This window comes from Xiphophorus hellerii, chromosome 7 (assembly GCF_003331165.1).
Source record: "Xiphophorus hellerii strain 12219 chromosome 7, Xiphophorus_hellerii-4.1, whole genome shotgun sequence".
Classification (NCBI taxonomy): Eukaryota; Metazoa; Chordata; class Actinopteri; order Cyprinodontiformes; family Poeciliidae; genus Xiphophorus; species Xiphophorus hellerii.
In genome coordinates, this window is record NC_045678.1 from 12,859,701 (window position 1) to 12,883,996 (window position 24,296).

General features: G+C 38.1%; 1 protein-coding gene and 1 long non-coding RNA gene across 2 annotated transcripts in view; one reads left to right on the forward strand and one right to left on the reverse strand.

Annotated features, from left to right (window-relative positions):
- On the reverse strand, nt 1-22,891 carry LOC116722654 (uncharacterized). The gene is made up of 3 exons (XR_004339809.1): nt 22,800-22,891; nt 7,664-7,666; nt 1-11 (listed from the first exon to the last, which is right to left on the reverse strand). It is a non-coding gene; the product is annotated as an uncharacterized LOC116722654 (long non-coding RNA).
- Nucleotides 1,493-24,296, forward strand: part of tmtops2b (teleost multiple tissue opsin 2b) — a 32,855-nt gene continuing 10,051 nt past the window's right edge. The window contains exons 1-2 of the mRNA XM_032566820.1: nt 1,493-2,338; nt 14,479-14,807. Coding sequence (XP_032422711.1) covers nt 1,972-2,338; nt 14,479-14,807 — 696 coding nt within the window. The 5' untranslated portion in view covers nt 1,493-1,971. The remainder of the gene's footprint in view (nt 2,339-14,478; nt 14,808-24,296) is intronic.

A 24,296-nucleotide genomic window follows, 5' to 3' on the forward strand; every position in this document is an offset into this window, starting at 1 on the left:
AAACCTTCATCCTTATCAAACATCACTCCCTCAGCGGACAGAGTGGACTTTACAAAACTAAAAATTAATTGTTGGAAGCAGTGAGATGACATAATTTCAAATGAAAGACATTCATGACAATTTACACCAGATCATCTTTGACATGTTTAATGTGGTTATATAATTGCATGCTGATGTCCCTCAGGGATGATTTTTCTGAACAACCCATCTGCCGGGGGAGTTGGGCCATCTGACAGCTGTTTAATGACCAGAATTAGCTTAAAAACATGCAAAATAAAGATTTGCTTTACACGCTCTGACCCTGATATTATTACAACAACAACTCCTGCTGTGTAGCTACATTAACAGAATTTACAATTTTCTTGCGCAATCTTCACTTGGAAATGTCGAGCAAGGGAATCACCATCAAAAGGTATTTACTGCTAAGTGGGGTCATGCCACTTCTCTTGTGAAGATATAATGCATTTCAAAATAGTTCTATAACAAAACAAACAGTGATTCAGAAACAAGTAGCATAGAGATGAAAATAAATCATTCAAAGGATTCTCTGTTGTAGAGTTGTGTAGCTCTAGTTTGTGCACTTAGTGTGCAGCTTTGATGAGAGTTGTCATGTTTGCTAATACTGTAAAAGGGTACTTTCTAAAGAATAAACCTTATCTACCCCACAAAGCTGACAGTGAGCAATGGCATTCTGACAGATATTCTGAGATTCTGAGAGATATGAGAAATCAAACTCCAACTAAAGTTGAGAGCCAATATGTGTTATCAGAAAAAACAAACCTGGATGAACAATGTTGGGAAACAGTTTTTCTTTCTTTTTTTTTACACTCAAAACCTTCAGACGAGAATAACCAGAGTAAATACAGCAAGTAGTTTCATTTATCAAGGGAAAAAAGATGGCTGATATATGTGTGTGTTAACATTGTTATTTTCTTTGAGCTTTACCACCCTAAAAAGTTACTGCCTTGGTCTGGGGCCATCAATGAAAATGTTTTAAGGTTTGATCTGGTTTAGTGAATTAAGTCTGGATTGGGGCAAAACAAGATGCTATCTTCAACAAACCTGGTTTTTTTTGTTGTTTTCAGCAATTCTCCCCCTCATCACACCGTAGGCTGTGATGTCCCCGGGCATCTGCACTGCATCTTATTTTTTGTAATTTTTGCTGCTTCATCTGCTTGCCCCAGGCCTCTCAGCCAGCATTCACACCAGCTGATGGCGTTTGTTTTTCTTTTTAAACTTTCTTTTCTTTCAGATAATTAACTCTGAATGAACACATTTCTTTTGCATTTGCTAACCTCTGTGTAACCAAGACTGCCCTTTTTTCCCAATATGAACCAAAACATAAAATTGAAAAACATATTAAGATAAATTAATTGAAGTGTTTTCATTTTAAATGCGTATTTCGCGTTAAAACGAATGCCACAAAAACACACACGCGCCTCCCCAGTCGGCCAAAGCGCTACAGTCTTTCGTGACGTAAGAGCAGCCGTGCCTTTAAAGCTGCTGGAAACCACTGCACGTTAATCCTGCTGGAGTCTGCACTGTGAGGACGGATTACAATCAACTCTACTGCACTTGAAAATGACAGGCTTCTCCGAAGCATTAATACAGTAGAATCCTGAATCAATTTGACCTGGCATGGTGTAGACTTTTTAACAGAAATGTGAGGTTCAGCAGCGCGCTGAACACAGAAGGAGTGATGCATTGAGGTTAACAGGTGGCCCCCCTTTTTTTTTCCTCTTGGAAAGGAGTTTTCATTTTGGAGGTATGTGCGTTTTGTACTTAACACGAGGCTCTCAGGTTGTGCGAGCAAAATCAGCCCAGGGAAAAACTTGAGAAAACTACTGCTTTTTTTTTTTTTAATTTTCAAAACAACAACAACAAAAAAAACTTTCCACGTATGAAATGAGTCGCACGGTTGCTTTGTCCAGTGCGACCAAACTCCTCCAGATCAAAGACAGAGTTAGATGAATGGACCACAGGATGTTTTCTGGTCAGGGTGCTGTGAATTACAGCTTCAACCAGAGCGATGGCCTGGAGCCCGGCGACGCGTCCGCGGGCGCGGCGAAGCTCTCCCCGGCGGGCTTCGTCGTGCTTTCCTTCGTCCTGGGCTTCATCATGACTTTCGGCTTCCTGAACAACTTCATAGTCCTGCTGCTGTTCTGCAAATTCAAGAAGCTGCGCACGCCGGTGAACATGCTGCTGCTCAACATCAGCGTCAGCGACATGCTGGTGTGTTTGTTTGGAACCACGCTCAGCTTCGCCTCCAGCATCCGGGGAAAGTGGCTGCTGGGGCGCGGCGGCTGCAGCTGGTACGGCTTCATCAACTCCTGCTTCGGTACGTGTTTTCTTCTGCTCTCACAATCTCCAGCAGAACGTGTCCAACTCAGTTTGTTTTTTCAATTTAATGCATTGATTCGACTTTGTTTTTTTTATTTGAGTGTAACTTTTAATTATGAAACAATCAACCAATGTAATTGGCATAAATCCTACATGAGGGACAAATGTAACGTGTACTTGCAAAATACAGATGTCACAGCAGGAAGAGGGAACAGAGTGATATTTTTGTTAAACAAATTCCCATTTAGACTTGGAATAGTTACAGTTTTTACACGTATCTGCAGCATTTCTTAAACTATAACTTTATGGTGCATTTAAAAAAAAGGATGGCTGACTTGACTTCACAATGAAATCCCATCAGCTACTAACACACTGCTTGTCTATAAAGCCCTAAAGCAAACAGTCGCTACCAATATTTAGCAAAGGAGATAGGGTTTTGGATAGTTATTGCATAGATGATCATATTTCAGCTGGTAGCAGTGATCAGCCTTGTTTCTTAAACAACCATGTCAGACATCATGTGGTCAGGAAAAATATGTTCATTTATTTTAGAAAGACTTAATTTAGTGGCATCCAGTAATGAAAACTAGATGCCACTAAATTCCAACTGGATGCCAGTTTTCATTACTGGTAAAACTGTAATGAAAACTACTGTAATGTAGTTTTCATTACAGTTTTCAGCCAGTAATGAAAACTGGATGCCACTAAATTCCAGTTTAGTGGCATTCACTAAACTGGAATTTAGTTTAGTGGATGTCCTTAGAAGTTCCAGCAATCTAAGGGGATTGCTGGAACTTCCAAAATTTGGTGAAAAACCATCCAATGCGTTATTCAGAACAGAAATGATAGTGGGGAACCATCATCTTTACAATAAGAAGTGCATTTGTAAAAAATAAACTTTAACGATTATGGTTAGCAATTTCTCAAATGTGTGGTGGAAACAAAAACAGGAGAACTCACTGTTGTTGTTGTTTTTTCAGTAGTGAAAGTAAGAACATTTCCACAAATAGTGCGAAGGAAGCTCAAGGAATTGGGACAAAGCGGATTTGTGAGGGTAACCAGGGAAAAACTTTGCTGGGCAGCATAAAGATTGGAATCTGGATCAGTGGAAAAATGGCATGCAGTCGGCCAGATCACAGACATATTTGTAGAGACATTGGCAGGTTATTAGGCACTGCACTCTCCCTGGTTACCTTAGTAGTTGAAGGATCTTTGGTTTCCACTGATTAACTATCTGTGTCTTTCATGATCATTTTACACATCTGAAATAAACTATTGTAGTTAAGGTAAATGTGTTGCCTTTCAGCCATCTGACTGGCAGCAACAGGTGGGGAAGCGAGAGTGCAGAAGTGGTCAATAGATAATTGCTCCATTCTGACCTTGAGCTGTCTCTCCAGTTATGGTTATTTTAACATGCAGCACAGATTATAAACTAGTTGAAATGAACAGAGCTTTTCAATAAGCTAACTATTTCAGTAAAGTGCGAAATGGCAGCAAATCTCTTAAATTGTCAAACCTAATTAGATGCTGCGCTGGAAGTATTTTTCTCGTACAATCAGGTCAGAGAGGCTGATGGAGATTAGAGGCACTAATGTTGTTTCTACTTGGGTAGCAATGCAATTATAAAAACAATTGTTTTAAATGTGGCAAATCTGCTTTCATTCAGAGCTTTAAAGCGCTTGTTTAACTAATAGTTTCTGACAGTTTGGGCAAGATTAGAAGATGACACACTATTATTCTGACATGCACATTAGCAAGTGTTATATTATTACTGAATATTTCAGAGTTGGGTTAAATTTGTTGCATTTTTTTTCATAAGGGACTTTTACTGCAGAGCAAGATAGTTTTATTTACCATATTGTTTGCGCTGCGATGCACAAACTACAACTGTGACAGTTTGAAAATGGTGAAAAATTGCTTATTTAGTTATCAAGTAAAACGCCAGCTCAAATCTGCATTCTCTATAGAAAACTAAAATCCAATTTTTACAAACTATTTCACCATGTTCAAGATCCACTTTCCCTTAAAGACAAACACCAAGGTTAGTTTTTTTCTTATTAAACAGGTCTCAGGGAGGTTTAAGTTCTGATGCCGATGCTGGGGATTGCACAGCCTGTGTCTGAAGGCTTTTTGTGTATATGTCCAGAAGGTGGTGTGACAGAGTAACAAATTGGATTCTCCAGTTACTGCTCCTGGAAATATTAGATAAGACTGCTTAGCTCATTTGCATTCTTGTTAGCTGCATATTGCAGGGATACTAGCTGAACACTGAACAGCTGATATCAATGTGAAGTCCCTGGAGACTGGGCCAACAAGTGTGAGTGAACAAATAAACCCGACCCGAACAGCTTTAACGTTAATTCATATGAAAAGCCCAACAACTAATTTGTTTTTACCAATTACTAAAAGATCCTTCGGTTCAGAGCATCACTTACCTGAAAAGCTTCAAAATGGACATTTCCCTTTGCTTGATTTGACCAGAACCTGCAGGCAAACAGCTACAGAGTCATCATAGTGATCCGGTAATAATATGTCCCCTGATGTTAAATGTAATAGCAAAGTTCTTCATAAGCATTTTACCTGCCATTTCTACAAATTTTACCTATTTTACTTGTCATTCTGCTATGTTAAATGATGGGCAGTGGTTAGGCTTGAGCTGCAAGTGAAAGACCAAATGTCACTCTAAAATATTGCAAATAGATTCCATTAGCTGCTAAGTACAAGGGGCAACGTGGACAGCAAATGCTTATTTCAAGGCGTGATTTTTAAAGCTGTCATAATTTGCTGTCAGGCTTCAGATAATTTCTGGTTTTCCACTTTCAATAATGTCAAGAGTGTCGAAAACCGACGGAAACGGCTTGTTAATTTTGCTGCCATTAGCTGATGCAGTGCCTTTCAAAAGTAATCACACCCCTCGAACTGTTTCACATTTTGACTCATTAAGGCCACAAACCTCATTGTAAATTATTTGGATTTTATGCATCTTTGCTACGTCAAAGGAAAATGGCAAATTGGGTCATGGGCAGAAGTATCAGATTAGGGTCACATTCACCTGCTGTGTGAACGTAGCTTATTCTAGCAGGTTTGCTGCCGTGCCATTCACTTTCCTTGTTCAGGTGATTGATTGAAGACAGCTCTGTGACTTGTTCGAGCTTGAAATATTGTTTCATAAGCTAACTCTTCTTTTAGCATTTCTACAATTTCACCCCTGAATGGTCTGCTCTGTTACTTGGCCTTCATGATGCTGTTTGTTCTCTTTATCTTCTGTAATAAACCTCTGAGGCTTTCACAAAACTGCTGGATTTATTCAAAAAATAAACTACCCACAAGTGGACTCTATTTGCAAGTTGGGTTACTTCTCAAGAAATGTAGGTGCTCTGACTTTTTATTCTCAGATTCATACTCCTAAAAGAAGTAAAACTCTGAAGTGATAAACAATTGAGGGATGTTTTTAAATACAGGAACATTTAAAAAAAGTCCACTTCAAGCATTTTTTGTTATAACTTTATGGACATTTTCCGTTTTCGGACATAGACAATTGGCACAGGGAATCGTTTCTTTGTATAGTCTAATTTTTTGTCATTAGACTGGTATTTACATGTTTTTTTGTTTTTCCATGCTCCATGGAAAAACATTTTTTATTATTTTGTTTTTGTACAGGTTTGCTATTTCTTCTAGCTCTAAAGCTAAAATTTTATGTAGTAATTTTTTATGTAATTTAATCATAGAATAAATTTCTTTCATTAGCAAATGTTCAAAAACATTTAATAACCCATCGTTATTAAGACAACCTTTTCTTTAGGAGGATCAAGAGCAAAAATATCTATTTGGATTATAAAGGTTTCTGACCTCAGCTGTTTTGCATAAATCCAATAAAACTTTTGGTTTAACAGGACAAAATCTTACACAATTCTCTGCATACAAAACAAAAGACTTGAAAAAGTTTATTGAGACAAGAACATTTCCTCACACAATAATCAAAATATCTCTAATTTCTCTGCACCTATGGAGCAGTTTTGAACTTAGTCTTATTTGTTTCTATATTCATGTTTGTTTGCTTTCTTATCGTCACAGTGGGGATTTTGGTGAAGCATTATGATAATTTCTCATCCCAAAGCCTTGAATATTTCATGCTGTGTTAAAAATGAGCAGGTGTTTGGACTTCATTTTGCCTGGGGCTTCTATGCTGTGCTGAAGATGCATGATTTCTGCATGAACAAAGCTTGATCCAATGCTCTTCTGAATTCTCCTGTATATTCTGTTGTGTCATCATACGGGCATATCTGATGGAAAGCAGGCTGTGATTCTTAGAAGTGAAAGTCTATTCCTTTCAAATTTACAAAAAAATACCAATTTGGTCTTTGTATTGTTATTTTGAGGTTTAGTTAGTAATTGAAAAATACCTGGCACTGTACAGTCTTTTGGCATTTTACCAATTAATTCCCTTGTTGGGGCAGCAGTACACAATCATTTACAGTTTTTGTGGGTGCCAATCAAATATAAGAAATCTTAACTTTAATAATTTATTTCAGCAAGCTATTGTTCTTGCTCTTTTGCTTTTACTTCAGATAAGATTGCCAGGAGTCTAACCAGAAAACCATAATCAAAGATTAATTTGCATTAAGTTGCAATGCCACAATTGATCACCATATGCTCCAAGACTCTAGCAGGCTTGATTCAAACAGGGATAAAAATGAAGCAAGGCACACAAAGGATCCCATCTATTCTTCTGAGGGATGGCAAAGACACAGACATCTGGCATCTTTTCCAACATCTGTGTCATATCTCGTCTAAAGTGCAATCACCTTTTCAATCTGTTTACCTTTTGCTTTTCTATATGGAACCAAATGCCAGGATCTGTCCTGAGCGGGATGACTCATGCTCATCTGCTCTCAGTCTTTATGTCTTGACTTTTACTTTGTACGTGTGAGATTCCTGTCTACCTGTTGCCAGCTTCCATAGCATTGCTGTCTGCTGATAGTGTTCGTTTGAAGTAAGCATGGTTTTTAAAATGACATGGTCTTCTTTGTAACTTGGCCTTGCGTTTGTACGCCTCTCAGCATGGTATGTCGCTACAGGGGATCTTAACATTACCAAAAGTTGAAAAACAAAAAAACAGACTTGTACCTGTAAATACACTGTTGTATTATTTCAGCAAGCTGAAATAATGTATATACTATCTTTTACTGAGGTCGCTCAATCCGGGGTTTTTTTTTTCTCGATTAAAGCCTTTTCTTTTTATAGAAAGGGTCTCTTCATATGTTCTTCAAAAGATGTTCCACTTTTATTTGTTGAATAGATCTCGTTCAGTTGCTTGTTGCACAGGCTCAAAGATCCTGGGTGTAGGGAAGGGTGTTCATCTGCTTTCAATCTGCTGGTTATTTACAGTAACAAATAGATTGAGTGGTTTCTGTGACATACTGCATGCCCTCAGTAATTGTATTCTTGTTTTATGTTTTATCTCTTATCTTTTGTTTCCTGTGGCCTGTACTGGGAAGAAGCCTTAGTTTTTCACTGCATCGTCATATCTTTGCTGCATCTGGCTTTTTTGACTCGGTCAGGCTAAGCGGTCTCATGATAAAATTGAACTCTGGCTTTCTTTTGAGTACATCCTGATCAATTTGGAACTGATCATACATGTAGGTAAACCACACACCTCCTTTGACTTATTCCCATTTAAATATCACAAGTTCAGTGGTACTAATATTTGGACAATAACATGAATTTATTCATCAAGAAGTTACCAGTTCTACACTGCGTCACTTTGCAGTTTACGTTTGAGGTCTGAACCTAACCTGTTTGTCAGTACAAACGAATTGTGTGTTAATCCACGTTGGTTAATTGCAAAATTTGTAATTTTGTCCTGTGTACCCGGTGGGTTGACCCAATTCACATTATGTCAATAAGCAATAGATAGATCTTGTAATTGGTGCAACTGACTGGAGCACTTGTGCCAGCCACAAATTTGGCCCCAGGCAAAGAGCCACTACAGAAAACTGATAAACACTGTCAGACTGAGTGGTCTCATGATGAAAGTCAGCTCCGGCTTTTCTTTCAGTACATCCCAATCAATTCCCTATTCCCTATATTTTTGCAAGTAGATATGGGGAACTTAAAAGATGATAGCTTCCACGCAAAAAGCTGAGTGAACATTTGCATTGTGTAAAATAAAAGAATTAAGAACAAAAATGGACACGAGTTGCTCTTAATGCTACTCCTATTATGAATTTCAATAAATGTTTTTGCCTTTCTGGTATGCAATTTACCTTTTGTGTTATGTTTTTAATTTAAATCCTGGCACAGTTAAATGCTCCAGAGAACTGATAAAAAGCTAATTAAAAAAAGCATGTAATTGCTAAAGCTGGCACATCTACAATGTCAGGCAACTACAGAAAGTAAAACTGCTTCAGCAACATGAGAAAGCAACAAAAACTTTTATCTTAAAGTAATGTTCCTTTATAAACCCCAGAGCTTTCTCAGTTCCTTTCTTATAAAGAAATGGTTGTCGAATAAATGAAGTGGCGAGATGGTAGACAAGGCTATAATCTGCATACTGTATATCAAAACAACAGCAGCGCACCTGCTAATAAGAAATGAACTCCTTTGTTCATATTGAATACTTGAGGAAATTCATTCTATATCCTGCAGCTCATAGCCACAGACTTTCCTCAATGAGTTTAGTCTTCTATTAATCAAACTTTAAAAACAGTCTTGCTCATATTTTGCATAATATCAAGCTTGAATATAATGCAATGCAGTGTTAAGATATGATAAATATGACAGTCGTCCCTTTTTCTGGTATCTTTTCCCTTCTTTGCCTAACCCGTTTGTTTATTTGCTTAGTTTTTCCTCTTATTTAACCAGCTTTGTCAGCTTGTGCAGGACAATAACTCTGTGCAACTTTGTGTACTTGTGCAATATATAGTTCAGCTTATCTGCAAGATCATTTGGAAAATATGTATCAAACCCTGTATTTAAAGCTTCTGTTAAGTCTAAACAGTGGACATTTTTCAGATCACAAAACACAATGTAGTGAATGAGGGAATATTTTGGAGCATACAGTGCAAAATAAAACACTATTTTAGTGTTTTAATAGAGGGAATTTAGATTTTACGTCTGCAAAATAGTATTAGACCACAAATATGTCAATTGCATTTTTGTGAATATATAAGTGAAAAAAAATCCATTCTCAGGAGCTGAAATTCCCAGATGATTGCAAATTATTTCACTGTAAATTAGGACTGAAACGATTCCTGAAGTGATTCGAATACCTCGAATATTCGATACCTCGAATCACTCCAGATACTCGATTATTAAACTTCCTCAAGGAAAATTTACCTGCCTCAAAGCTTCGTTATGTTTTATTATTTAATGCACCGTATTCCGCCGGGTCGTTATTTGCGTTGCACAGCGCTCTCACTTCTGCCTGAGTTGTTGACGAAAGCCAAGTGTTAGCAGCAACGTCCAATTTTCAAATTCGGCCTGGGAGGATATTACTGATTCATGATAATCCCCGGATTTTTGTCATTTTTCGGGAAACCAATAAACACCCTCAAAATGACGGGAGCGATGCTTTGAGTACGGCAGCTTTTCTCCTCCTGGAGCTGCTGGTTCAGAGCGAACGACGGGGACGAGCACGGCGGGATTATTTATACAGGTGAGCGGATAGACTGAACACTGTGGGCAGCTTTGCTTTAGATGTGTAGCTCTACTGACTAATCCCGGAAAATAAATTTTATATCATCCCGGTGTCAACAAATGGGTGGAAAAACGCATCGTGGCGGTACATAGACATAGATGGTAGATGAGTTTATGTGTGTGACGAATGCAGGAGTCAAATCCCGTCGCTAACATAAACACAAGAGCTATAAATGTCTGGGCAAGGTGAGAGTTCATCTGTTAAACTGACTGAAGATGAATACAAAAGCTGGAGTATAGACATCTTTCATAAGCGTATTTGTGAGCCTGCCTCTTTATTAATGAATTGAATATAATTTCAGAATTTTGTATTACTTTTTCTTCAGGCTAACTTAGAAAGTGAGTTGTTATTGTTACAGGTTGATTTTCTAAACTACAGAAAAGGTATTGTTAGGGAAGCTCAAATGTGAAAAATTATTGCAAGAATAATCAATAGATTACTTGATTACTTGAATATTCGTTTACAACAGCCCTACTGTAAATAAATTGGATAAAACATAAATTTTATAATCACAAACAGGTATTTAAATCTAGATTTATATTTTCATTAATATGCTTTTCATCACTTTTGCTTTTATCTAGTTAAATTGATGATTTTTATAATCACTGACGGAGAACTTTATTAAAGACAACAATATTTGGATAGCATTTCTTGTGTTTTGCTGTGTTGGCCTTGTGATGCACTTGGTTTTTGTCAAGGCTTTTTTTTTTTTTGTCAATGAACTTTACCAGGATAAGCCAGGAAGGAAACCTGTTCATCACTTCATATTGTCTGAAAATAACCAGCAGAATTGAAGCACTTTGCACATTTTCCAGCACACTTCAGCTAACAGGTGCACAGCTTAAGGACATAAAACTTACAAAGACAGGAAGCGCTGGAGTACGTGCCCTGTTGTTGTGTTCACTTGTAGCGATAAAGAAGACACACACTGAAATGTTCTTATGGCTTTTTTCTCAACAGTGATTTTCTTATTGGTACTCTTTGATAAAGGCCATTTTTGTGGAATTCACAACTAAAAGAAATTGTGAAAAAAAGATTCTTCATCTTTGATGAAAGATAGGTATAATAACTTTTATTATTTTACTACATAATGATCTGTGCTTTACTATTTTTCTTTACTTTTTTCTTCAATATACTTTGCAATGTCAGGTCTAGGTATTGACTGCCATGGAGGTTCTGTTTCTGGAAAAGGCTGGTCCAGTCAGTAGTTAGTGGTTACCAGTTTGTTTAATTCACCACACCTTCCCTTTTCTAACCACTAGCATAGATTTAAGGAGCTAAATAAGATCAGAGATCCCTGTGAAAGTTGTCTGAGTAATCAAATCTAAAAGGAATTTGAGTGACCATGTATTTTACATTTTTTTCCCAGACAAAAACAGATTAAGTATTAAGTGCAGTTTGAAATACTATAGAAGACAAATTAATTTGACTTTATACCTTAACAAAATTTCTTCAAACATTTCCTCCTGCTGTTGTTCCTTTAAATAAGACTGTCTGTTCATTCCTCAGTCTGCTGAGACTGATCCTTAAAAGACAACAAACTGACCACCTGCAGAGAGAAATCTTCAATTTTCTTGTTTTTTCCTTCAGAGGGATTTTCTTGTCTTAGAGTTTGATTGAGCCTTCACTCTTGTCATTTATTTTTGAACACACAAAAGACAAGAGACAATAGCAGACCTTTCAGAGAAATGAAACTATAGGTCAGCTGCTGATTCTGGGTTTTATGGTTAATGGTAGTACCTTAGAAGTTAAGGCAACTAATGGATTAAATTCCATGCTCGATGCTTTTTATGTAGTTTGGCTGATTTGTTTGTAGAGACGGTTGTTGTTTTAACTTTGATTTACTGCAAGTCTGGAATAATATGGTTGAACAAGTTGCATCTCAAATTTTAAAACTTTCACCACAAATTAGATTAATTTGCAAAATGTACAAACAAGATGCTTCTTGCAATAAACTATTAAAACAAAAATAGTTTTAATATTACAGGTAGCTAATAAAAAAACATGCAGAAAACTTCACAAAGCAGTGGTAAATAAACCATATTTGGTTCTGGTTTCTGCAGGTTAGACTCACTGTTATTGTAATATAATGAAAGAATACAGGACTTAAGCTGTGTGTTATACTGATGTCATTATTAGTAAAGTGAAGAAAATATTTCTTGTATTTTCCTTGCTTTCATTTACATAACACTGCCATAATAGTATGGTGGCTAAGTGACAAATTAAAGTACTGTAACATCATAGCCATTAAGGACGGATTTAATTGTGGAAAACAAGCTTAACAGATGGTATTGCACATCAGTCCTGTGATTAACAGTGCCTAGCAGCACAGATGCTTTAATCCACACTGGCAATATGACTGCTGTGTGTTTGGTTACAAGGCAAATATTCTTTCAAATATTAATGCTCTATAAAAAGGTTTAAAAAATTTTGCAAGCGTCTTTTGACTTGGCTGACTGATGAGAAAGAAAAACTTTGTAAATCCAGAAATTGAGCAGTTGCTACTGCCCTGTGATAACTGCTTCTCCATTTGCACGCTGCATGAAAGCCAGGGGCGATCCGTAGTGTTGGGGGTTTTATTTCTAATCTGGCACAAACTGAAAGCAGGTGTTTCTAATACAAGGGAAATTGCTCCCCAGCTGAAGGCATAGAGGTAGAATAACCAAAATCATATACATATAATGACATCAATTTTGGAAATAAACTGAAATTGGTATTATTATCATGAGAACAGCAAATGCTCCAGAAAATAAATATAAACGACAAAGAAAATCAGTTAAAAGATTTTTCCTTTTCTTTTGCCATAGACGGCATTTTAATAACTTCCACACTGTTTAGGAAAAGAGGCAATTCCTCAATGGAAATCCTCGTTACGTGCTTCATGTAGCATGAAAGTCTCTCCTGGCTGTGTTGTAACTCAGTCCTTTTGAACCTTAAAAGAAAACTCCTGCCTTTTTCTTAAACAACTTGCTAAAGGCAGCATGAATATCTTGTATTAATCTTTATTCTACTTGACATCAATCCCACTAGAGTCTTACCCATAAACCAGAGAAGTACCAGGCACTGGATGTGTACAGATCTTGTCTCTGTGCCCACCCTCTTTTCCCAGGGGGTGTGCATCTTAGAAACCTTTGAGAATGAGAGCTAAGCTGAGAGCGGCTACAACTTGTTACGAACAGAACAAAGCGGAAAAAGCACAAGAAGGAGAGAGACTTTCACTGGGTTCTTTTTCTTTAATCTGTGATTAAAGCTCCTTGTCAGACTTTTCTGTTGAAGTTATTTGCCATACAGATACCCCTGCCATCTGACTTATGAAAAATGTTCAGTTACATAACAGCAGATCAGAAATCCTATGGCAGCAACTTGTTGCCTTTAGGCATCTAGAAAGAAAGAAGACTGGAAAGAAAGCTGGTGATCAAACTGAGCATCAAAATTGGGGAAGAAAAGGGATTACAGTAACTTTGAACTTGGCGTGATTGTTGGTGCCAAACAAAGTGGTCTGATCTACTTTTCATTGATTAAGTTCAAAGTGCCTTACTTAATAAAAACACAATAAGAAGACATTAAAAAAATACAGTTAACAATTGACAAACCAGTGACAAACATTACATTTTGACAGATGCCATCATCAAAATTGTCAAAACACATCGAACATGTTGGCCAATATTCAAAAGCAACTCTAATCTTGATTTAAAGTACGGTAACTCATTGTTTCAGCTGTTTTGCTGTTTTCTAAAAGTTTGTTCCAGATTTGTGGTGCGTAGAATCTGAATGCTGCTTCTCCATGTTTGGTTCTGTTTCTGGGGATGCAGAGCAGAGCTGAGCAGAACCAGAAGCGCTATACAAGTATCGGCCATTTACCATTTTTATCGTTTGTACTTTCCCTTTTTACTCAAACTCGTACGTCAAAAACAAAAATGTTTGAGATGTGTGAGAGCAATGCATGGATTTCAGAAAAATTGGACTAGAACAAAGCGGTTGGTGGTCGGAGTACCTGTCAGAGAATCAAGTTTGAAAAGAATATCACCATAAATCAGTGCATGTGGAAATGATGAACCAGGTTTAATTTATTGCTCAGTGAGCAATAATTAACTCAAGCAGCAGTGAAGGCTTTACTGCACCTCAGAGTGCTAGAAATTAAGGAGTCAGCTGATGGTTGAGAGGAGCTCTTCATTTAATCACCTGTCATAAGAATTTTTTTGGTTGCTGCTAAAATTTCTTAATTTGTTATTGTTCGCCACATATCTGGAGGAGTAGTGATGTATGGGTGCTAGCTTCTTTGTGAGTAAATTCTCAGGGGAAAATTAGTGAAGTTGAAGGCTATCTAAAAAAGAAAAATTCAGCATAACAAAAACTTTTAAAGTATTTGGTTGAATGTTTGTGATCTCCAACCCACTCTCAGTACCTCACACCTCCACTTCTTTGTTTTTGTTCCCCAGGTATTGTATCCCTGATCTCACTGGTGATCCTCTCATACGACCGCTACAGCACTCTGACTGTATTGTACAACAAGCGCGGACCAGACTACCGTAAGCCCCTGCTTGCTGTTGGGGGGTGTTGGCTTTACTCCTTGTTTTGGACAGTGCCTCCTCTGCTTGGCTGGAGCAGCTACGGCTTAGAGGGGGCTGGAACGAGCTGCTCCGTCTCCTGGACTGCTAAGACCGCTGAGTCACATGCCTACATCATCTGCCTGTTTATCTTCTGCCTGGGTCTGCCCATCCTCGTAATGATCTACTGCTACAGCCGCCTGCTCTGGGCAGTGAAACAGGTACACTGGCGCTCGATATTCATGTGTGTTTATTTGTAGAGGAACAATTACGGCACATCATTCTACTATGTTGAAGACAAAATTACAAACAGTGGCTCTAAATACTTTCAGCTCCCCAGAGCAACTTTATCTTGCTACTATTTCTGGTGAAGTATTCAAACATCACCAGATATTTTACTAAATTTAAGCATATTGTCCCACAACTATTTTTAGCATCTCAATCTTTTTATCTTTCGGTTTTTATGTTTTTATTAATCCATAGTTTTGCAACAGTTATTCTAAAAATATGCCTTTACCAAAGATTAATACCAACTTTGGGAAAGGCTTTTTAAAATTAATACCCAAAATCTACCTCTAGAGCACCAAAAGCTTTTCTCAAATTACAGAACCCTCCAGGTTTAATTGAGTCCTTAGTTAAGAGAAAAAGTATGAAATATAAGATAATGCATTTTTTTCCTGACAGTAGCATTATTCTACACTGAGAAACCTCACTCTAGGAAATATTTATGTACATCTTTTACAAAATTATACAAATATTTTCACTTCTGCGAATACATTCTGTCCTTTACCAATAGGATATCAAATGGTCTTTTTTTGTTACATTTCACAAGATTAGAGCATGCAGGGGGAACTTTAGCCATTTGACCATGATTGGTCAACAAAATCAACCTGATTTTGGATTTGGATCATTGTCCTATTAAAAGATCCGATGGTGAACAATTTTTTTAGTTTTATTGCTAGAAAGGCCCCTGGATTTTATTTGTATGTCAAAAAACCTCTGGAGGAAAGACGGGTCTAAAGCTTCATAGATCCTAATCTGTCCTGAGGTGCTTCTCTCCACATTGATCCTTTGTTTCAGCCAGCTGGAGTTTGTGTTGCCAAACAGTAAAATTTTAGTCTGTCATTATGCTAAAGTCCCAGGATTGCTTAGTAAACTCCTTATCCATATCCAGCTCACCCATACTTGTTTAAACTTTGACTCTGACTTTCTATTTTTTTCACATGTACCTTTTCGTATAGCTAGTTTCTGATTTATTCAGATCTGCATATACCAGTCTTAGTAGTCAAAGATACTCTGATCAACTTTAAAAAGCTAAATATAAATTGGAAATTGCTTCAGTGGGAGATCGACTGGAGTTCAATTCTTGAACTCAAGACCTTTGCTGTATGTGTTCCCCATTCTCTCTGCCCATTTTCTGCTTGATTGTTGTCAACAAAGACCACTAGTGCCTCAAACTCCTTGGGGAAAAAGAAAAGGGTTCAGTTATATTTATTTTGTAAGAATTGTTAGGATAAGATTTTGAAAAAAAAATAAAATAAAATGGGACAGTTTTTCATTCTTCTATTTTTATCCACATCGAGGAAGGAGGGTTGTTGGTGCATGTAAACCTTAAAATGTGTCCAGAAATGTCCAGTGTTGACTGATGTCCATATTTGTTGGCCTGTATTCAGAGTCTGCCAGGTTGACACCTCACCATGCATTGAAATGTTATTTTGGTTACTACCTTGGCTGAGTTAGCATTGAGAAAGCTGTTTGCTGTAAGATGCAACAAGCACTGGGAAACAGAGAGAAAAAAAAAAACAAATAAGCTTACAAAAACCTGAATACAATGCCATTAAGTTGAGCCGTATTATGCTGTGTAATAGGAAAATCATCTTAAGCAGCTTTGCGGAAAGCTTTATGCCTGCATCCATTGTTTGAGATGAAATCTCTTCATCCTAGGGGCAAAACGTCATGTAAAGAGACAGAGGGGAGTGCTGTAGGTAACTGCATCAGTGAACTGGAAACTTCTGGGCGAGGTTGTAATCCTCTTGTGTTTGTGTATCCATAGATAACTGAAAATAAAGCTATTTCTCTGTCAAATATGCGTGTACATTCAAGAAAGGAATCGGTTTCATTGTGTTTGTGTTGATGTGAGACTTTAGGAAATTGCTGTGTATTAAAGCACCGTAATACATTATTTTATTGCATATTTATTCATTTTTGAAATACTTTATTGCCCTCTTACTATGGTAATAAAGAGCTAAAAGTGTCTCCTTCCCCCCGGCTAGAAAACATCCACTTATAGGTCCTGTATGTGTGTCTTTCTATGTGAGGACACAAATTCAAAACTAATAAGTAAAGTCGTCTTGTATTGCATATAGCTGGTGCTGGACAATATCACCTTATGTGGCGCTCGTGTAAGCCTCTGCCACTTCTGGCAAGGTGTGCCTTTATGCCGCATGCAATGTCACTATGGGAATGCATCTTTAGAAGAGTACACACTGATTCCACTAGCAAAAAAAACCTCCATTAATATTTCAAACATTAAATAAGAGTTTGAGCCACTTGTCATGAGTTGGAGGGACACGTTGGACACTTGAAAGACCTTTTTTCAGCTTTTCATAAGGCTTGGTCATAACATTCTTATAGATTGACTCTGGAGTCAGGCCAGGATTCAAGATTGTATTTTTCTTAATTTTGATTCACATCCAAACTATGTTGCAGAATCTGGTCTGCTGAAATTTGACTTTTCTCCACCTCATCCCCTCCTGTTACCTGTGGAGTTCCTGAAGGATCCGTCTTGCGACTCATCTTATTCAAACTGCACTTGATTTTTTTGGGTCTTATCATCCGTAATATATTGTATTATACTTTTATGCATTCTGTGCATGCTCCTGAGTCCTAATGACACACTACCTGTTTTTCATTCATTTATTCATTGGCTATACCCACTTATCCTTGCAAGGTAGTAGAAGGGGTGGTGTTTGTCTCAAGCAGTGAGACGTGGGGTTCATTATGGAAAGATTACCAGTCCATCACAGGGCAACAAAGAGACAAAAAAGGTATTTTAATTAATTAACCAAACATGTATAAAAGCTGGAGAACCTGACACTTGTAACCAAGCATGTGTGAGAAAAACAGCTGCAGGATCACTCAAACCCATTTTGATAAATCTCTAATCCTTGCCTGAGCACAAATTTTCATTACTAGAAGTGTTTTTGATTGGAAATTTAATTTGTGGGTCTCAAGATGAATTAGCTGGACCATTATTTCAGAGAGCAGGAGAAAGTTGCAGGGGGATTATCACTGGCCTGCTCATCTGACGAAGCCTAAACCGCCAAGGCTTGTTGAGAGTTGTGGAGTTGCTTTAATCCATTGTAAAGCACTCTGGACCTCACAGTGACCCCACCGTATCAATAAGCAGCTTTCACAAAGTGCCTACTAACTTAACTTAAGAAATCTGCATAGGTGGCATTAGATGAAGTACATTCTCTTAACTCATTACATTTATTGTCTCTGTCTTTGAGCCGTCATTTCGCTAATGTCGAGTAGAATAAAGAAATGCATTTGAATCTGTTTCACTGGGATTCTTCTGTCACAATAATTACACACAAATGAGTGGAAATTACAGTATAAGCAAAGAAGGATTAATTTGTCATACTTGATGGTAATTCAGTTTGAAGTCATTTATTTCTTATTTTAATGCTGAATTTCTTTAATGAACTTAATAAACAAGGATAATTACAACAAATTAATCAGCAGGAAGTGGAAAAGCAGCACATACAGATGAATTCAGCTAAAGCTCAAAATCCAGAATCAATTTAGTGATCCAGTCTTTCTCACTTTTGCATTTACGTCGTCTCTAATCAAGGTCCAAATTTAGAAATCATGGAAATAAGATTAATAATTTTTTAATTGACAACATGTTTTTAAATTATGTTGTGCTTTGATTACATCCAGCCATGGTAAAATGAAAAGTGCATGCTTCTTTGACTCTTGGGTTTAGGATAACAGGACATGATGAAGTCATTTGGTCTTAAGGTACTGTCAAATACACACATGATATTTCACACTCATGAAACAAAAAAATGATACTAAAATGGAAAAGATGTATGTGGAATAACTAAGTAGACATCGCTTGCATTATTTACAACATTGCTTTTGTTCATCCCACCAGCACCAGTTCTGCTTCCCACTAGGGTCCCACTGGGAGCCTGGGTCCAAGTCAGTGAACCAGCAGTTGGCCGGCTAATTTTGAAAACAGATTAGGATCGTTTTGTCATGAAATTGTTGCTTTACCAGAGAGAACTGAGAAACTGAGCATCAGCAATCCTAAAGTTTGAGATTCTCAAATATTCCTTAACGTAGATCACATCTTTTTTTTTTTTCTCCGAAGAGTTTTTGCGGCGCTAGTGGCTCGTATTTTTTAGACAGTAGGCAGACAGGAAGGAGGGGGGGGAAGACATGCGGCAAAGGTCGTCAGGACCGGGAGTCGAACCCGCGACGTCCGCGTCGAGGACTAAGGCCTCCAAACGTGGGGCGTGCTAACCCCCTGCGCCACCATAGCACGCCACGTAGATCACATCTTGTTTCAATCTAGTTGCGGTCTGTCTGGACAATTTTGAAACTTGAATTTTTGTCAGTCTTCATCTTTTTGACCTGGATTTCTATGTTTGTCTCATTGAATCCTTTCCTCACTGTGCTTAACAATTGCTATGAGCTGTTTGTGATTATATGCTGTCTATTGCATTTTGCATTAAACATGGTGGTGCATGTTCTTTCCAGAGGTCTTGATGTTCCTTCAGGTGCAACTTTTCAAAACTAAGCTATACTGCCGTATTCTTTTGAGACAGAAAAAAAAATGCTTTCTCATAGCAACTGTTCCAAACAAGAAACATTTGTTGTGTGTTTCAGTTTGTTAGGAGGATTTCCAACTCTAAAATGTTTTCTACTTCTCAAAAATCCTTCTCACAGTAGAAAGGACAGTTTGGCTCATAACCCAAACGCGTACTAACAATCATTTATTCAAGTAAATTTGATCACCACCACCTGACTTCTACTTTTCTTCTCAAATTCTCTTTTTTCTATTTTTGCTTTCTTTAAACCTGAAGCTCAAGTGATACGAGAAAATAAAAGTTTCTCAAGTGATACAAGAAAAAAAAGTTCAACAGTGAAATTCTATCATTTATATTCTCATCAGGGAAAGCCGTCAGGAAAAGTGGCATTTAGAGGAAAGCGGATGTGTATCATGAGACCACAGGGAGCATTTCTGGAGATAAAGAGCATCATGAATATGGTAATCTCACTATAATCTTTAAAGGCTCAGATTACTTGATTCTTGGAAGAACACAATGTTTAATTCTGCCATGATTCTCAACCCGTGATCAAGTACTACTAGTGGTACTCGGGATGCCTTTAGTGATACTTATAGTAAAACCTGTTATTTATGAGGCAAATATGAAGCAAATTAGATGTAATCTGTAGCTTATAAAAGCCAAACAGATGGTAGTCAAGGACATTGAGCTGCAACTCGTATTGGGAGTGAAGTGAGGATTATTTTAGGAACATTGAGGTAGAACCAAAAGCAGAAAACTGAATTGAAAACTGTCTGTTTTTAATTATTTTACGTTTAATTATTAGCTCCGAAGTTGAAAATCAGATCTAAGAAAGCATCCACCCAAGTGAAGCATCTTCTAGACAAAGGTTGGAAAAGGATTTGCCAAATTCTGCACTCAAAGATCAGACTAGTTACCATTAGGTAAAGCTTTAGCAGTTTGTCAGCCTATACTTTGCCTTCAAATATAAAATAAGCTTTACAAATATTTATTGAGCATGTGTGGATGTGCTTTAATTAAATAAAAAATCTCAGAAGAGCAAATAACTTCTTTATTAAGAGAGTTATCACAAATAACTCACAGCAGCCATATTGGTTTTTAAAAGTTTTAAACTTTCAACCCTGATCCAAAAAAGGTTGAAAGTTTCATGCTTGGGTTTATACGTTCATACAATCTTTCTTCTTATTTCCTCAACTTTTTATATGGATTTTTTATTCTCATTAAATTTAGCAGGAATTGAAGAGATCTAACTCCTGCTCATAGTGCTCTCTCATCTAATGAACCAGGACATATAAAATATCAGTATTCTACAAGAGTAATTTTGTAATTTTATTTAAAAACACATTATATGACTCTCAAACTTAAAAATGATTTCACTCAGAAGAAAAGTTGCATGGAAATATAAATCTTGGGAAACATTTTAGTGTAGTTACACAACTTTCTTTCATAATGAAGTAATTTTGTTTTAGCCTTGGGCTGGGTGAACATAACAATCTTCCTTCATTCTTGTTTTATCCTTTTAATCCTTTTAAAGGACTAATGTCTCAGCCAGATCTAGAGAAACTCGTCCATGCGTTCATCTTCAGTCGTATTGATTATTGCAACAGCGTCTTCACAGGTCTGTCCAACAAATCAATCAAACAGCTGCAGCTGATCCAGAATGCTGCTGCTCGCGTTCTCACTAAAACCAGGAAGATAGAGCACATAACACCAGTTTTAAAGTCCCTCCACTGGCTCCCTGTAGCTCAAAGAATAGACTTTAAAATACTGTTGTTAGTTTATAAATCACTGAACGGCTTAGCACCACAATACATTAAAGATCTGCTGTTGTTGTATGAACCTTCCAGACCTCTCAGGTCTTCCGGTTCTGGTCTGCTCTGCATCCCCAGAACCAGAACCAAATGAGGAGAAGCAGCTTTCAGCATCTATGCACCACAAATTTGGAACAAACTTCCAGAAAACTGTAAAACAGCTGAAACACTGACTTCTTTTAAATCTCAACTAAAAACCCACCTGTTTAGAATTGTATGTGAAATGTAATCAATTACAAATTTATGGATGGAACTTGATTTAATGCTTTGTTTTGATTATTGATTCTATATTGCATTGTGTTTCTGTGTTTGTAATGATGTAAAGCACTTTGAAATGTCTTGCTGCTGAAATGTGCTATACAAATAAAATTTGATTGATTGATTGATTAATAAAAAGTTCTGAAGAAACAGGACAAGGGAGATGTAATTACCCCTGGCAAAATATTTGGCAATTAACTGGAAAACAATTCAATCAACTCAACTGAACTGAGAACAAACAGAGGTAATGATTTTTAGCCATTTCTAATAGATGATGATTAGTTAGTCCACATATGTTGCAATGAATGGACTTTTATAGATTATATTTACGTTACTTTAATTTTCTCATATTCTTGTTTGAAATTTAGCTTAACACACTGTATTCATAACCTTGGAATTCTCTTTACTTTAAAAAAATGTATCATTACTTTTAAAGGAACTAAAACCATAAACTGTAACTTAAATCACTTAATAGTTTGTTGTTTACAACATATGTATGCTTGTCCACTGAAGCCCAGAAGAGGGTCTGGACTTAAGTGGACAATTATGTGAGATTCATACTACCTGGATGAGTCCTTTTAATTTTGAGCCAAATTAATTCTGACATACTAAAATGTGTCTGAGATGTTGGAAGGAAATGGTTTGTTGTGGGATAAACTTTCACCAGCATATCCAGGAAGTCACCCGACTTTTCTTTTTGAACACCTGGCATGGCTGAACTTGGACAATGCAACACTAGTTTGGACTTTATTCTCATCCTGATCCATCCACCATGTTGGAATAGCTTGAATCAGGAATCCTCAGACTACCTGACCTTTACCTCTCTGTGCAGCGTTCAGGGTTCATTGGTCTGTTTTAAATAGTTTGAGTTGAAAAGCAGACTTCTTAAAGATACGCAAAGAAAGCTTTTGAATCAGCTTTCTACCGCCTTAATATGTAGTCCATCCCATAACATTTATGTAATGTCATTTTATATTGAGCTTAAGTTTCATTTTATTTTATTTTATTAAGTATCATTAACATAACTGACAACCCCCACTGACAACCCCCCCACACACCTCAGCACAACCCCCGCCCCACTTCACCACAGACCAGGTCAGAGAACAGCTGAGGAAGCTCAAGCCCAGGAAAGCAGCAGGGCCAGACCAGGTGTGTCCAAGGCTGCTGAAGACCTGCGCTACTGAACTGGGAGAGCCACTACAGCGGATCTTCAACCTCAGCCTGCAGCTAAGGGAAGTGCCCACCCTCTGGAAGACATCCTGCATCGTCCCAGTGCCCAAGAAGAACAGGCCCAGCGAGCTGAATGACTTTCGGCCCGTGGCACTTACTTAACACCTGATGAAGACGTTGGAGCGGCTCTTCCTCGGCCTCCTCAGACCCCAGGTGGAACATGCCCAGGATCTCCTGCAATTCGCCTACCAGTCAGATGTTGGTGTGGAGGATGCCATCCTCTACCTGCTGCACCGGGCCCACTCCCACCTGGATAAGGGCAGCGGCACGGTGAGGATCCTTTTTTTGGACTTCTCCAGTGCCTTTAATACAATCCAGCCCCTTCTGCTCCAGGATAAATTAAACAGCATGGGAGTAGACCCGCACCTGGTCACCTGGATCCATAGTTACCTCACCAACAGGCCGCAGTATGTCAGGCTGAAGGACACCGTGTCTGACACTGTGGTCAGCAACACAGGACCCCCCCAGGGCACAGTGCTGGCCCCTCTTCTCTTCACCCTGTACTCCTCTGACTTCCACTACAACTCGGAGCTGTGTCACATACAGAAGTATGCTGATGACACAGCCATAGTCGGATGTATCAGGGACGACAGAGAGGAGGAGTATCGCTGTCTGGTGAGGGACTTTGCTCTCTGGTGCCACACAAACCACCTGGAACTCAACACCGCTAAGACGAAGGAGCTGGTTATAGACTTTGGGAGGTCCAAACCAAAGCCGAGACCAGTCGCATTAGAGGGAACTGAGGTTGAGGTCGTGGACTCCTACAAATATCTTGGGCTGTGGCTGGACAGTAAACTGGATTGGTCAAAACACACTAGCCACCTGTATGGGAAAGTGCAGAGCAGGATGTACTTCCTGAGGAGACTGCGGTCCTTTAACATCTGCAGCAAACTGCTCTGGATGTTCTACCAGTCTGTGATTGCCAGTGTCCTCTTCTACACCGTGGTGTGCTGGGGAGGCAGCATATCCAAGAAGGACACGTCCAGACTGGACAAACTGACCAGGCGTGCCGGCTCTGTGGTCGGCATGAAGCTGGACTCTCTGGTGACGGTGGCAGAGGCGAGGACACTGAACAAACTGCTGGACATCATGAACGATAGCAGCCACCCTCTACACGCCGTCATCAGCAGCCAGAGGAGCCTGTTCAGTGACAGACTGCTGCTTCCCAAGTGCCGGACCAATAGATTTAAGAACTCTTTTGTCCCCCATGCCTTCAGACTGTACAATTCCTCATTGGGGGGGGGGGGGGGGGTGACACAGGACAGAGGGTGGAAGGAGTAGTGACCCCTTGTATTTTTCTCCATACTTATCAGGTCAAACCACATAGTGCAATACGATATCACTGGTCAATCTATCCGCCAAATTCTTATATTTTTTTTGTGTTGTATTTATATTTACTTATATTCTTATATTCTATATTCTTATTCCTTGTTTCTTGCATAATTTAAGGTTTTTCTTGCATAATTTAAGGTTTTGTTTACTCACATTTGGTGTGTACCTTAGTATTTAATTTGTATTTTGTATTCTTTTGCACTTTTGCTTACTGTGTGTTAACTTTGTTTTTTGCCTGGGAGCTGCTGGTAACTTCAAT